The 14,650-nt window shown below is 39.2% G+C and overlaps 1 protein-coding gene across 12 annotated transcripts in view; it reads left to right on the forward strand.

The window, feature by feature from the left end:
• The window catches only part of SRGAP2 (SLIT-ROBO Rho GTPase activating protein 2), a 262,852-nt gene that overhangs the window by 98,708 nt on the left and 149,494 nt on the right, over positions 1-14,650 (forward strand). For 2 of the 12 annotated variants that reach the window (XM_077157592.1, XM_077157598.1), the window contains exon 1: positions 25-5,528. The exons of the other annotated variants lie outside the window; for them this stretch is intronic. In XM_077157592.1, coding sequence (XP_077013707.1) covers positions 5,510-5,528 — 19 coding nt within the window. In that variant the 5' untranslated portion in view covers positions 25-5,509. Of the gene's footprint in view, positions 1-24; positions 5,529-14,650 lie in introns of those variants that run through there. 12 annotated transcript variants of the gene reach the window in all.

Here is a 14,650-nt window from a genome sequence, read left to right on the forward strand (position 1 = left end):
TGGCTATTCCTTTTAGAGATTTTGGGAATATGGTCCAGGGTGGAGGGAGGCAGAGTGCACCACCTGAATCCATTTGGCATGTTCCAGATAATCCACTGCCTTCAAATTGGCTGAAGGTCTAGAGCCCTCAGGGACTTCTCCTTTTACATGTAATTCAGTGTCCTAGAGAGGCATAGATGATGAACTATATTAATAATAACAACAAACACTTTTATAATTCCTATGTACCAAGCATGGTTCTAAGTGGTTTACATATGTGTTAACTCATTCGTCCCCACAACAACAACTCCACATATTCGTTATTTTTATTATCCTCAATTTACAAAGGAGAAACTTGAGGCATGAAGGGGCTAAGGAATTTGCCTAAGGTCACATGGACCCTTCTTAACATTCTCTCTCTTTCTTTCTCTCTCTCTCTTACTCACTGAGTAAGAGCTGAAATTCAGACCCAGACAGTTGGGCTCCAGAGTCTGGGTTCTTAACTATTTCATCAAACTGTCTTTAACCAGAAGAAATGTATTATGCTGTAGCCATACATCTAAATCCCTGTCCAGGCAGCTGCTAAAGTCTATTCCTTCTACATTTATAATTGTTAAGCAGCTGGCCCCTTCACTCTGTTCCCATCACCAGTGCCCTAGTTTAGATCACCACCATCTTTTTGCCTAAATACACTTCTTACTATGTCATCATTAGCAGAAGTTCTCAACCCTGGCTGTACATTTAGAGTCCTCTGGAGAACTTTTTAAAAATACTGAAATCTGGGCCCTAGTCCAGACCAATGAAATTTTTGGGAGTAGAGCCTGGGTAACAGTTGTAAAAACTTCCCAGGTGACTTTTTTTTTTTTTTTTGCATGGGCAGGCACCAGGAATCGAACCTGGGTCTCTGGCATGGCAGGCGAGAAGTCTGCCACTGAGCCACTGTGGCCCACCTCCCAGGTGATTTTAATGAAGCCACAGTTGAGGACCACGGTTTACAGCTTCTCTCCATTCCAGTCTTCCTGATCCACTATCATGAGATTTAGTCTTCCTTGAACACACTGGTCATCAAGCATTTACTCAGTACAAAACCTGCAGTGGCTCTCCATTGGGTGCCCCAAGGTGTGGCCTCCCAATATCTGCATTACCTGGAATGTTAAAAAGAATCTTAGGCTCCACCCTAGACCATATAACAAGATCCCCAGGTGATTTCTGTGCACATTAAAGTTTTAGAAGACTTGTTCTGTTTGCAAAGATGCAGACTTCTTGGTTTGGTCTTCAAATCCCTCTACAACTGGCCGAGACCTTCTTTCCAACCTTATTTCCTGTTTCTGCTCCTCTGCTATACTCTAGCCAAACAGAACATTGCCTGCAGTGAGTCGTTCTTGTTGCTTGAAATCAATGTCCAATCCTCACATCTTTGTATGTTTAGGCCATACCCATATTTTAGGACCCATCTCAGATGCTACCTTTTTCAAAAAAGTTTCCTGATTCATCCAGAAGAAAGAATGCTCCCCCTCTTCAATTCTTACACCACTCTATTTATGTCTTAGGACATTTAGCACTGTTTGCTTTGTATTATGTTCCTTTATTAGACTGTATAATCTTGTCTGATTGATCTTTCCATCTCCCACAGTGCCTAATATGATATGTGGTATAAAATAGATCCTCAGAAAATATTTTTGCATGAGTAAATGAATGGAATTAATAAATTAATGGAGAAAATGAATTTGAGAATTAATACCAAATGTATCTTATTTTCCATATTTTCTATTTTTGTTTATTGCCCTTTATTATTTTTTTAGTATAGAACACAAATTATAGTGTACATGCCAGATCTGAGAAATTTGGCAGTTAAGATTGAGACTATATTATACTCACAGTATAAACCAGAATGAGAATTTCCTCCAGATGTTTTCTCCCCAGAGTCTCTTATCTTTCCCAAGTCCTGTTCTCTGTACTATAAGCAACCCTGATACAGTAAAATGTTGCTTTTGTATTTGGTAAATGAGGACTTGAGTGGGGGCAGAATTACTCGTTTTAGAAAAATGCTTCACAGTGGGTTTATTCTATTGGTGAACTCCTGTGAGATTTAAAATAACATTGGATTTTTAGAGCTGTATTATACCTTCCTTTTAAGGGACATATTTATTATAAACTAAAGTACAAATGTTAAGTCCTCTGAATTGCTGATTAAAATCACATAAAGAAATAGGGTGTTTTCTCCAAGGATGCAAGAATTGATTTCACTTTTGATAAACCTGGTGCCTAACTCCCATTGTTTTCCCAAACAACCATTGAATATTTTTTGAAAGCCATATATATGCTTAGTGCTGTATAGGAGTCAGAAGATACAGGAGAATTTTGTTGCTTATATCCACAGCAATTCAAATCTGACTAGGAAGAAAGGATTTGAATTCAGGAAACAGGATAAAGCAATAATGATCTCATTAAAAGATCTTTGGTGTTATATAGAAATAGCTGTGATACGAGATCAGGGATAAATTATCAGGATAAAGAGTCTGGAATCATCAGGTGAATTACCTGAAGCAAGTAGGATCTAGGTTAGTTTTTAAAGGTGGAATGTGTAGGAGAGGAGAGAACAGCATGTGCGGTTTGAGAGGAGGCAGGAGTGTTTGGGAGTGGGAGGGTGGAGAGGCTAGGGTGAGCTTAAGTAAAGGAATAGTTTTTTTTTTACCTTTATCCTGTTTTGCCTTTGGATAGAGCAGTGAACAAACACTGATTCTCTCACATGGTACTTAAAATCGAATGAGGAAACAGGCATTAAACAATCACAAATTAGTTATAAATTTTTTTAACATTCATTTAGCATTTATTAAACTCTTATTGTATACCAAGCTCATTGGGATACAGCAGTGAGCAAGCACTGACTCTTTCACATGGCACTTATAATAGAATGAGGAAACAGGCATTAAACAATCACACAAATTAGTTATGAATTTTTTTTAACATTCATTTAGCATTTATTAAACTCTATTTATACCAAGCTTTGTGCTAAACTTTGGGTATAGAAAAACAAATAGAGTACAGTCCTTCTCTTCAGGGGTTCACAGTCTGTTGGTGGGAACAGACAGTTATACGGACAATTACAGCAGTGTTGTAAGTGCTATAATGAAATCATATACAAGCACAGAGGAGGAAGGCCCCAAATCCGCTCATCTTTAAGAAAAGAGAAACAGCCCCACCTCCAAAAATCTTTGTAAAAAAGTTAAACAAAAATAAGAAAAGTAAATATTGTTTGATCATTTATTCTTATCCAGGTACTGTGAAATGTACTTGATATGGATCATCTCATTGAATCCTCACATCTTAGGTATGAAATTTAAAGTTGGTGAAGCATCGTGAAAGAAAGGTACCTAGGTGCTATGAAGACCTGTAAGAGGAGGACTGGTCCACTCCTTTAGCCATCACTTTATGGTAGTTTAGCTCAATAGCTTCCTATGTGACCTTTTTCTGAGTAACAATATGCTTATTCAGTAAGCTTTTATTAACTACCTTTTGGGTACTAGTCTCTGTACTAATTCCATGGGGGATTCAGATAAGCTCTAGGACTTCTAGCCTAAGAGGAAAGAGAGACATGTAAGCAATATAATGTGAAAAGGACTTTTTCAGAGGTAGGAGCAAAATGCTGTTAGAACACAGAAATTTTCAAAAGCAGGGGGAAAGTTAATCCCAGAAATTTCTTATTAACACTTTCATGTATACGGCATTATGAGAGATTCAAAGTTGGTTAAGATAGACCCCCAAACTCAAGAGCTTTAATCTGTTCGATCAAAACATATAAAATTGCTGCTTTTGTAGGTCAAAAATGGTCACCTAGAGGCATTGTCATGTGGTACAGTCTAATAGAAGAGATGACATATACACACACATGCCTTTAAGACAGGGGAGGTGGTGAGAAGCTCCATAAGAGAGTTCTAGGCAACGTCCTACTTTCATACACAATTTATTCCTAAAAATGTATATGAAAGTCAAACCACAGATTTATGTGGGGTAGGTGGGTTCCATTACCATAAATATAGATGATAAATTCCGAATTATACTTCCTCTGATATATTTCAACATCTGATATCTTCTCCTTAACTTTCTTCTTTCCTCTACACTTAAACCCACAGTCTGCCTGCTTCAATCCAGTGAGCATCTGTTTGAGGTAGAAGAGTTTGTATGGCTAATGATTTCTACCCTTGTCTCACTGTTGCAGTGATATGATCTCTCCTCAACACAACACTAGCTAAAGCACGTTCATTGTTCCATTTCCCCCTTATTTTTATGTTGTAAAAGGTTATCAAGTATTCAGATATTTGCATGAACGAACACTGCTGCACAGAGACAACCATGCTGCTTGCTGAAACTGATCTGGCACTTGGCAGGCACACCACAGGGCCAAGCTTGAAACATTTGTTAGCAAATGAAAAAAAAAACTGTTTTGGCACAGGAAAGGCATTTTAGGCATGTCTCTTTTGGTTAGGCTATGGGTTTGGCTGCTGTAAAACACCCCAATAATAATAGCTTACACAAGATAGAGGTTGATTTCTCTCTAGCATAATAAAGCCTGGATATTAGCCATCTAGGGCTGTGTTGAGGACTCAGCTTCCTTATTCTGTTCCTAGGGTGTTACTCTTGTCTCTGTGACCCAACATGACTCACTGCCACCGTGTTCCTGTTCCAACCAGCAGAAAATGCAAAAGGACAAGGGGCATACACGGCCCTATCCTTTAAAGGTACAGACTGAAAGTGGCACATCTGTTCAGCTCATAGCCCACTGGCCAGAACTTAGTCATGTGGCTACACTGAGCTGCAACGGAAGTTGGGAAAAGTACTTAATATTCTGGGTGTCCAGAAAGTAGGATTTCTATTAATATAGAAGAAGGGAAAACCTTTTGGGGGTCAGGTAACAGCCACTGGCCTGTGTGAATGGGCAAGTGTATAAAAGACCATGACCACCCACCCATACTCACAGTGCATAGAGAAGAAGGATTTCTTTTGACCCAAGAGCTGAGGAGGGCTTTATGGAGGTTTAATGGGTGAAAAAAATAAAGGTTCTGACTCTAGGTGTTTGTCCTTTAAGCCTAATACAATTGAGACAAGCAGAGGTTGTAGGAGGAGGAAGATAAGATAGAGACGGAAGCATTTTAGATAGAAAGAACAATGTTGATAAAGACATGAAGGTAGTAAAAAACAGGCCTGGTGCATAGCTCACCTGTTTGCTGAAGAAGAATACAAAAAATGTGATAGTGAAATTAGCCTGGAAAAGTTGGTAGGGGCCAACTTATAGAGGTGCATGAATGCCAGGCAGGGTTTAGGCTTCATTCTGTAAGCAATGGGGAACCATTGATGGCAGTTGAGTAAGGAACATAATATGACTGTGCTTTAGAAAGGTAACTATGGCAACAGTGCATAAGATCAACTGGAACAGAGAGACTGGTGGGAGGACAATGCGTTAAGAAGGTCTTGTGCAGGAGTGAGGTTAATGTGGGTTTAAACGGAAGTTGTGCCCTTGGAAATAGAAAAAATGGGGTCCAAATGTGAGGGTAAGAATCAAATGCTAAAGTTAATGAAGGTGGAACAGAGAAAGGGCTATTAGTTTCCTTGTGTCTCTAGACTGGCAGTTGTACTGTATTTGTATTCAGCCTCAATTTTGCTGACTCTAAGACTGGTCCCTAGAATAGTCCATTCCCTGCCCAGAGTTTCGCAGCAGGCACTCATCACCTTCCCTGGAGCCATAGCAGCTGTTGGCCCAGCAATGCCATGAATTTGTCTCTCTGTGCTGCCAGGAGAGCAGCTGCCAGCAGCAGCTCTGGACAGACTCATCACAGGGACGTGGAAACTATTCACATAGAGATGGGGCAGGTTGGCCAGGGCTGAAGCCAGTCTACATGCATTCGTCCCACCCTTTTCCAGTCCAGTTTCTCATCCTGGCTAGATTTCAACCACTCGTTCTGGGTTTGGTTGGGTATTTTATTACAGTTTTTTAATGACTACATTTAGGGACAAACATCGCTGAACTGCTTTTTTCATCTTTTCTTGGAAAGCCTCTTCCCCTAGAAGCCATTACCCTCTCACTCTTTGACCCTGTTTCCTATTCTGCTTTGATTCTGCCCACCTTTTGTCCTCTCCCACACAGCGCTCAGTGCAAACATCCTCATTAAAACCCATACAGCTCTGATTCAAAGTCTGACCTTGTGGTCCCATCCTTCCCCTTCTCTTTCCCTTCCCCTATTGGAAGAGTGAGAAATGGGAGTTATAGCAATTACTTGTTTCTACTTTATTCTGCTTTGTTTAATACAGATAATATGGCTTCCCCCATCCCTTTGAATTTGGGGAGGATCCTATTAATATCTGAAATTCTGTCAACCTGGTTTGATTAAGAGCAGAGATAAAATATTATGTGAGGGTAGGAAGCCTTCCTGGGAAAGAGGTTCTTGCATTTTCTTTGACTCCCTGAAGAGGATAAATGTATTCCTACTTATTGCTGAGCTTTTGATTGTCTCTTTAAAGTGGAATCTGTGTTAATATTACCCAGCAGGACTCCAATTGATGATGCATTGTCTGTTTTTTTTTTTTAACATAGACTTGCTGTAAATTACCCTTCAGTCATAGCTTACTTGGTTTTGATCGCCTACTTTTAATAGCTCATTTCTTTCTTTTATTTTCAACTAGGTTTTTAATTTCTGTTTAGTCTTTAGAGGAATACTGCATTTTTATCCTGCTGTGTTCCTCGCAGAGACCTTATGCTGTTTTGTAACCTACTGCCAATATCTTTTCTTTCTTCCAACTTCTTCTCAACAATTATTTGTTGAACATTTCTAAGGCATTGTTCTAGCCTCTTAGGGGGAGAGATCCAAAGAATTAAAGTAGTGGTTCTTTCCAACACAAATTTATAATCTAGTTAGGCGTAAATTATACCTGAAAACAAAAACACACATCTTCAATAGAAGACAATAAGGACCAAGTGTGTGCTGCAGAACATCAGTCACAGGTAGTGGGGATGGCATGTAGTTGGTGTGGTCAGGACACTTTCAAGGAAGAAATGGGATTTGAGAATAAAATGAGTAGGATTTTGATAGATGGAGAGAGGGGGGAGGGCAGGATGTGTAGGTAGGAGAGGCACAGTGAGAAGAAAGAACAAAATACTTTTGGGGTGAAGTGAGCAGACTGGGTTGGCTGGGGCAAAAAGTCTATAGGGAAAGCCTTGACTTATGATTCAGATTTGGCTTTACATAATAGATACTGGAAACCTCTGAAGGTTTGAACAACTTAGTGTCCAGGCTTACATATGAATTCTCCTTAACAAAGACTAACCCTGTGGTGGTTTGCTAGTTGGACAAGAAACAAATTTGAGTCAGTGAAACCAGTTGCTGCAGTAGATAATAAGGATCTTAATTAGAGGAGTTGGTAGGAATGAAGAGAATAGGAATTTATCCAACTGTCCATTTAGCAAATACATACTATGTTCTGACCTTGTGCCAGACATGCCAAGCAAGACAGATACTGCTTCCTTTACTCCTGGAGTTCACAGTCCAGTGACAGATGGAAAACACCTGGTGCAGGAAGACTCAATAGCAATTGCTGACTGATGTGATTCGGGTTTCATGTGAGCTGAGAAGCACAAAAGAAGAGGACCTTAACATTTCTTTTGGAATTCGGCGGCTGGTAGATTAATGGCGCCTTTAACAGAAATACAGAAGTTAGAAAGAGGAGGGCTTTTGTTTTTGAAGGGCTAGGCTATGAAAAGTTTGATTTTTAAATGTGTTGAGTTTAAGGTATTGGAAGGATATTGAAGCTGAAATTTCCAGTAATCAACAGAAAATGAATGGCTACATTCAGGACTATAAGAGTGGTCTGGGCTCTTGGTAATGATTTGGGCATGTTCATAGAGAGGTGATGATGGAATGTGTATGGAAGAAATGTATGTCATTTCCAAGGGTAAGGTTTAGAAGGAAAAAAGAAAGGAGAACTTCCCTTGTATTGCTTGTGGAACCCAAATTGCAGAGAGTGAAAAGGGATTTAAAAGATATATTTATTTGTGCATTCATTTACTAAACATTTGGGGAGCTAATTAGATATGAGGCATTGAGGTAGGTACTGGAGATAGAGCTGAATGAGACAATATCCCATTCTCATTAACATTAAATTAGCAGTCTATTAAGAAGATATGCATGGAAAGTAAATCTGTGTATTTGGCTGATCATAAGTGATGTTACCATTTGGGAGGAATGCGAGGGAGCAGTGGCTAGGTATCTCAAGAATCTGGAAGACATTCAACCTGCAGTACTCCTTTCTGTGGGAGGTTTGGTATACAATTAATTAAAGACACAGTCTTATAAAGTCTGTGTTATTGGCCTTGGGCCCAGAATTTGAATGGGCACATCACAGAATCTGTAGTGATGTCATTACTGTTGATGGATTCCTCCTCTGAAGTTGAGTTCAAAGTTGTTCACCATTCTCATTGGAATGGTGAACATTGGAACAGGATAGCATTGGATTTCAGAGCACAGAGTCTCTGTGCCATGGATGTTATAGTTGTTGATGTAACTCGGAAAGGGTGGAGGACCCGAAAGTTCCTCTTTGAGTATTGTATGACTTTAAGGAGGGAAGATGAAGGAAGCATGGAGCTGCCGGAAGGGAAAACCTTTGACTTTCTGGGACCAGTGTGTCACTTATTCATTTTGGACATTTTTGGAAGCTGTTTGTTCCCTCAGGGAAGATTTACCCAGATGTAGCATCTGGTGTTGGGCAAGGATTGGCTTTCCTTCCCCACAGCTCAAGCTGCCTTTATTTAGAGACTAACACATGGTCCCTTGGTGAATTTTCCACTGTCCCAGTTCATCAGAATCTTGGGTGGTAGTTGAGGTCCTTTTTGGAGGAAGAGTTGGGAGCAGTTCTCACACATGGATAAAGCAGGATGAAACAGGTACAAGAAGGCATCTTAGGAGATGAGCACGGCAGGGTGGTAACCAATCTTTGGAACACAGAAAATTCATTTGAAAGTTCTTTGGGAGACTTTGTGACTTAGTTAAAAGGGCCCAGAATTTTGAGCCAGGCAAACTTGGGTCTGAGTCCTGGCTCTTGCACTTACAGCTATGTGACCTTGAGCAGTCACTTAGCCCTCTTTAGCTGCAGTCTATCATCTATGAAATGTGGAAAGTAATACTTATCTTGAAGAGTTATTCTCTTAGATAGAATAACTCTGAGATTATATTTAATATATGTAAAGCATTAGCCTAGTGCCTATAATTTAATAGAAATTTAGTAAATGGTAGCTAATATAATTATTTCATTGCCAGCAGGGAAGAGTAGAATATGATAGTTAAAAATCACTGGTTCTGGATCCAGATTTTATGGGCTCGCAATTCTGGATTCCCTCCACTTACTAACTGGGTGATTTAGGGTAAGGATTCTCATCTGCCTTGGTTTTGGCATCTGTAAAGTGAGGATAATAGTAGTATACCTGTCTCAAAGAGTTGTTAGGATGATTCAGTGAATTGATGTATATGAAACTCTTAGGACAATGTTTATGTATATAGTAAATATAAATAGTAGCTACTTTATTCTCATCGTCTGGAATTCAGACTGAGCATGGCTCTGTTAGATTAGATTCAGTAGTTATTCCTTCTGCAGAGATAAGTACACTAGCCTGGCCTAGGTAAGATCATGTTAGTCTCCATTTTCCCCGGAAACTTCTATGGGCCTTCCTGACTAACAAATCACCCTCCCTCCTGATTAGTATGGTATGGCTACATTGGGTAAGACATACGCAGTTATGGGACTTCATACAATTGTATGGCCAGTATCTTTAAAAACTCAGCAAGTGTATGTTTTGGCTCAAACTCAGGTGTTTCTTTTACAAGGCCCATGTAGTTCAACCCTGGTATGTTACTTTTAGATCCAGGCTCATAATCATCAAGAGGAGAAAATTTGTCATACAATCACCTTCTGATTTCCTTGTCCAAATGGAGTCAATAGTTAGCCCTAATTGCCGAATAACTGGGTTTCTCTAGAAGTATAGTGCTGCAGCCGATGTGAACCATACATGACCTGGGTGAATAAAGAAGCATCAGTTGTGTTCAGATGCTCCTGCGGCATCCATCATCAAGACCAGAAGGCCGGCACAGTACAAGCCTCAGAAGCATAACAGAACGTGTTTTGCAGGGTTGTTTTTCATGCCGCCAAACAGAAGCTTCCAAGCTTCTGCATAAATGACTTCATTTCATCCTTTTAGAGTAGGGAATGACAGAGGGCAGGGTGGAAGCAAAACGTGGTTTTATGAGCAATTGGGAGGATGTTGGGGACTACTGAGAGCTTCCTGTTTCTCTTAGGAACTACCTTTGAAATGTCAGCAGGCCACACCCTCAGGCTTTCTGCTTGCAGAGCAGAGAACACTGGTGATCCTCTCGCTTGACAATGGTGCTGGGGAAAGGGAGCTTTTGGTGTTCATTTTCTTAGCTCTTGTAAACCCCATAATAATTCCACAGTAGATACAGGAAGCGATGTGTGGCTGCTTCACAAGATCTTTAATTCTTAGGAATTCACGGCCAATTAAATGAATTGACTTTGATCCAATTCTCTTTTTAAGGCAGAAGCCATGTCATCTTTATTACGAGCTGGCTGTGTTAAGTGGGAGGGTTTACAAGATAAGAAGAAAAGACAGTCTCTGTTGTACAGACTTTTGTAATTGAAATGGGAAAAATCAGGCAGGCTGAAAGAGAATAATAGCACATGGACATGTGAACCTAAAAATAGGATCCCATTTAAAGCAGGTTTAGTAGTTACCAGGACGGGAAAGAAGGTGGCATACCCAGGAAGGACACAGGCTTGGCTTATACAGGGGAAAGCTAAACGATGGGACAGTTATGTTTTCTATTAGATTTGATCCCAAGTTAATTGAAGTAAAGATTTAAATATCTAATTCCTGCACTGCACTGAAGTATCATACTGTGAGATGAAACAGTTACGTAGGAAGAACTCAGTGTTAATGAAGTATTTAGGAAGAATGAGAAAAAATTAGTGTCTGAATCTTTTGGAAATGAAAAAGAAGCATCCTTATTGTCAGCAACTGCCTTTAATCACCCCACACCCCACCCCCGTTGCCCCTCAGGTTTTAAATTCAGGGAGAGTCATTGAGCATAGCTATACTTCTTAACATATTCTGGGTACAGCTGGTTAAAGAACCAGAATTATAAAATGAATTGAACAAACTAGATTATTTTCAATGGTAGGATGCCTAGCTGTGTTTGCTAATTTCTGCATAAGCAGTGGGGACAGGGTATCCTTGCATGAAATTCAGACATCCCTGCCTGGCAGCCTCCTGTTAAAGTAGAGGTTGCAGAACAAGTCTGGCAGCTCTCAGCCCTGAACCCTTGTAAACAACAGATGTTCATAACTAAGTTCTGGGGGTGGGGGTGGGGGTTTCTGTTGATGCTTGAAATTCTTTGAATTTACAGGCAGCATCTAGGAGATTTAGGAAGTTGGTACAGAATTGATTCTGCAATGTGGAGGTGGAAACGACGCCTTAGATGGCTTTCTTTGAAGACAAAGCATAGGCTATTGAGTGGACCCAAGAAGTCAGGCACAATTAAGAAAGGCTCATCCTCTTAGAAATACTGACATCCTGCCCATCCTGCCTCACCCCCCAGTCCTCTTCAGCCACCACCTTGCTCCTGTTGTAGCTGGTAATGGGTGGAAATGTATGCCCTTCCCTACCAGGTGCATGCAGACATACAGCCAGGCATAATTAGGTGGGAGTGCAGTCTCTTCCATTAGCACCTCCCAAAGCAATTCAGGTTCTTATAATACACTTATTAATGAGATATTGTTAGGGGCTTTGTCTTGGATTCTAACCTTATACTTTCTCAATGTTGACTTTACCAGATCTTTATTTCATCATTAATTTTGGACAATGTGGCTTATGAAGACTTTAGTGCTGCCTCTTCTTTACCCTACTCCCCACTCACCCAAGCACTCTGTTAAGTTTCCAGTCAAATGATAAGTGCTCTGGGAAACCTTCCACTTTATAGTATAGAACGGGAAAGCCATAATGGAAAAATATATATAATTCATGTTTAGTAGGTTGTTGGTACCAAATTAAATAAGACTTTAGAAGAGTTCTTACTTTCATCATTTGAAAAGAGCATTTTATCAGGTCCATGCCTGTTTTTGAACCATTCCAATTAGCTAGGAAGAACTGACTTGAAAATCTTTGATAAAATCATCTATTATTGGGCAAGGGGTAAGAACATCCTTGTACTGTTATTCTTTCTGGAAAGCAAGTTAGTGTCTGGCCATTTTGTCTGTCAGTATGGAAAATTTTGGCTAACGTTGTTCCTGGTGGGAAGTTCATTTTTTCTTTCAGCAAACGTTTATTGAGCACCTATTTTATGCCAAGCGCTGTGCTAAGAATTAAATATATACATAAAAATAATCTAACCACAGTTATAGCTCATGTAAGTTACCTTAATGTGAAGTATTTTAAGTTGTGTGTGTATGTGTGTTGGTGTGAGAGAGAGAGAGAGACAGACAAACAGACAGATAGACAAGATGTTGAGTTGAGGTTGAGGAGCCAGAATTAAGGGAGCCTTTTAGTCACCTGTGTTGCATATGATTAAGTAATAAACACTTGGCTTTGATCTTAATCATCAGCAATGACCTATAGGTTCCATACAAATGCTGAGATCACAGAATGGTATAGAGCCCAATCTCTATACTCAAGATGCTCAGGGTGCTATATGGAAGACAGAAGATTTATGTGAAAGAGATAACCAAGGTAGCATACACTCCCTGCCAAAGGAGAGCTGGGAGAAATGATTTCATTTTCCCCAAAAATGGGATCTTTAATTTTTTTTATTTTGATATAATTTTTGACTTACAGAAAAGTTGCAAGAATAGGACAAAGATTTCCTGTATACCATTTGCTCAGATTACCTCCAAAATATTAACAGATTTCTACAATGCTTTATCCTTCTCTTTCTCTTTCTTTACAAATACAATATTCACCTATACATGCTTTTCTGAAACACTTACAGGCATGATACCCTTTTACCTCTACACATGTCATTGTGTATTTACTAAAACTAAGGTCATTTTCTGACATAATCACGGTACATTTATCAAAATCAGGACATAATTTCTCATACAATAATATTATTTAATCTATAGACCTTGTTCATATTTTATCAGTTCTCTGGAAAATGTCTTTTTTGGCAAAGTAAAATCTAGGATTATGCATTTCACTCTCTTCTCTTATCTCTTTAGTTTCTTTTAATGTGGAACAAACTGGTTTCCAAGTCTTTCTTTGTATTTCATGACATTGGCGTTTTTTAGAGTTCAACCCCATTACTTTTCAGACTGTCCCTTAATTTGATATTTCTAATAATGCCTTATGATTAGGTTTAAGTTGTGCACTTTGGGCAGGAATACCATAGAAGTGATGTTTTGTTCTTCTCAGTGAATCATCTCAGGAGGCTTGCTGAGATTTGTCCCATTACTGATGATGTTAACTTTGATCATTTGGTTAAACTGGTGTCTACCGGATTTCTCCACTGTAAGGGTATTCAATTTTATGCTTTGGAATTAATGCACTAATGCAGAGAGATGCTTTTGAGACCACATAAATATCCTGTTACTCATCATTACCTTACACCTATTAGTTTTAGCATTCATGGCGATTCTTAACGTGAATCAGTTATTATTACAGTGGCTACTAAATTGTGAATTTTCCGGTTCCATCATTCTTCTGTATTTATCAGTTGGAATTCTACTATAAGGAAGAGTTTTCCCATCTCCATGTATTTGTTTGGTTTATATTAATATGGAATTATGGATTCTTATTTTATTCAAAATGTTATCCCTTACATCTTTATTTATTTTTGATGATCATGTTGTCCCAGATTTGGCCAGTGGAGGAGCCAACCCCTGTGTCCTTTTGACATGTCCTCGCCATTCTTTGAGTACTTCCTTATTTTCTGACACAACAAGATGTTCCAGGCACATCTGGCACTGTTCTTGCTTCAGCTTTGAAGTCAGCAGTTTCTTCAAAGAGCCCTGGTTTCTTTTAGTGGAGATTGGTATTTAGAAACCATGGATACTAGGTATGCTCATTGTTATTAGAGCATTGTTTCTAGTCGCTCTCAGCAGAGAGAGATAGGAAATAGCTGTATACACACACACACACACACACACACATCACACAAATGTACCTACAGTCTTCTGTTAGCAATTTTCCATCTATATACCTATGTATATTATAGCCTAACGGTATCTTCAATTCCATTCCAAAACGACGTTTTCTTCTATTTTTTCCCCTTTCTAATTTGTAACTCTCTTCTCTTATAGCAGTGAGAAACCTGACTCCCATTATCCATAATATATTTATTTAATTGCTTAATCCTATAATGTCCAGGAAAATAGTTTCAGAATTGCTAACTCTTGCTTCTAAAAGAGAAAACTACTAGCTAGAGTTCAGTATTGGTTTGGAGTTCTTCTTGCGATTTCAGCTTCAAGGGCCCAAATACCATGTTCAAAAGTTAGCTGCTAGGTTTTGTCCCCAAACCTTCAGTGCAGTATTATTATTTGTTTGAAACAAAATTTGGTTTGTTTATTTATGTTAATATTAATTTCCCTACAGAATGGGGTTTTGGCTGACATTTCTCATTGC

Source organism: Tamandua tetradactyla, chromosome 4, assembly GCF_023851605.1.
Source record: "Tamandua tetradactyla isolate mTamTet1 chromosome 4, mTamTet1.pri, whole genome shotgun sequence".
Taxonomy (NCBI): Eukaryota; Metazoa; Chordata; class Mammalia; order Pilosa; family Myrmecophagidae; genus Tamandua; species Tamandua tetradactyla.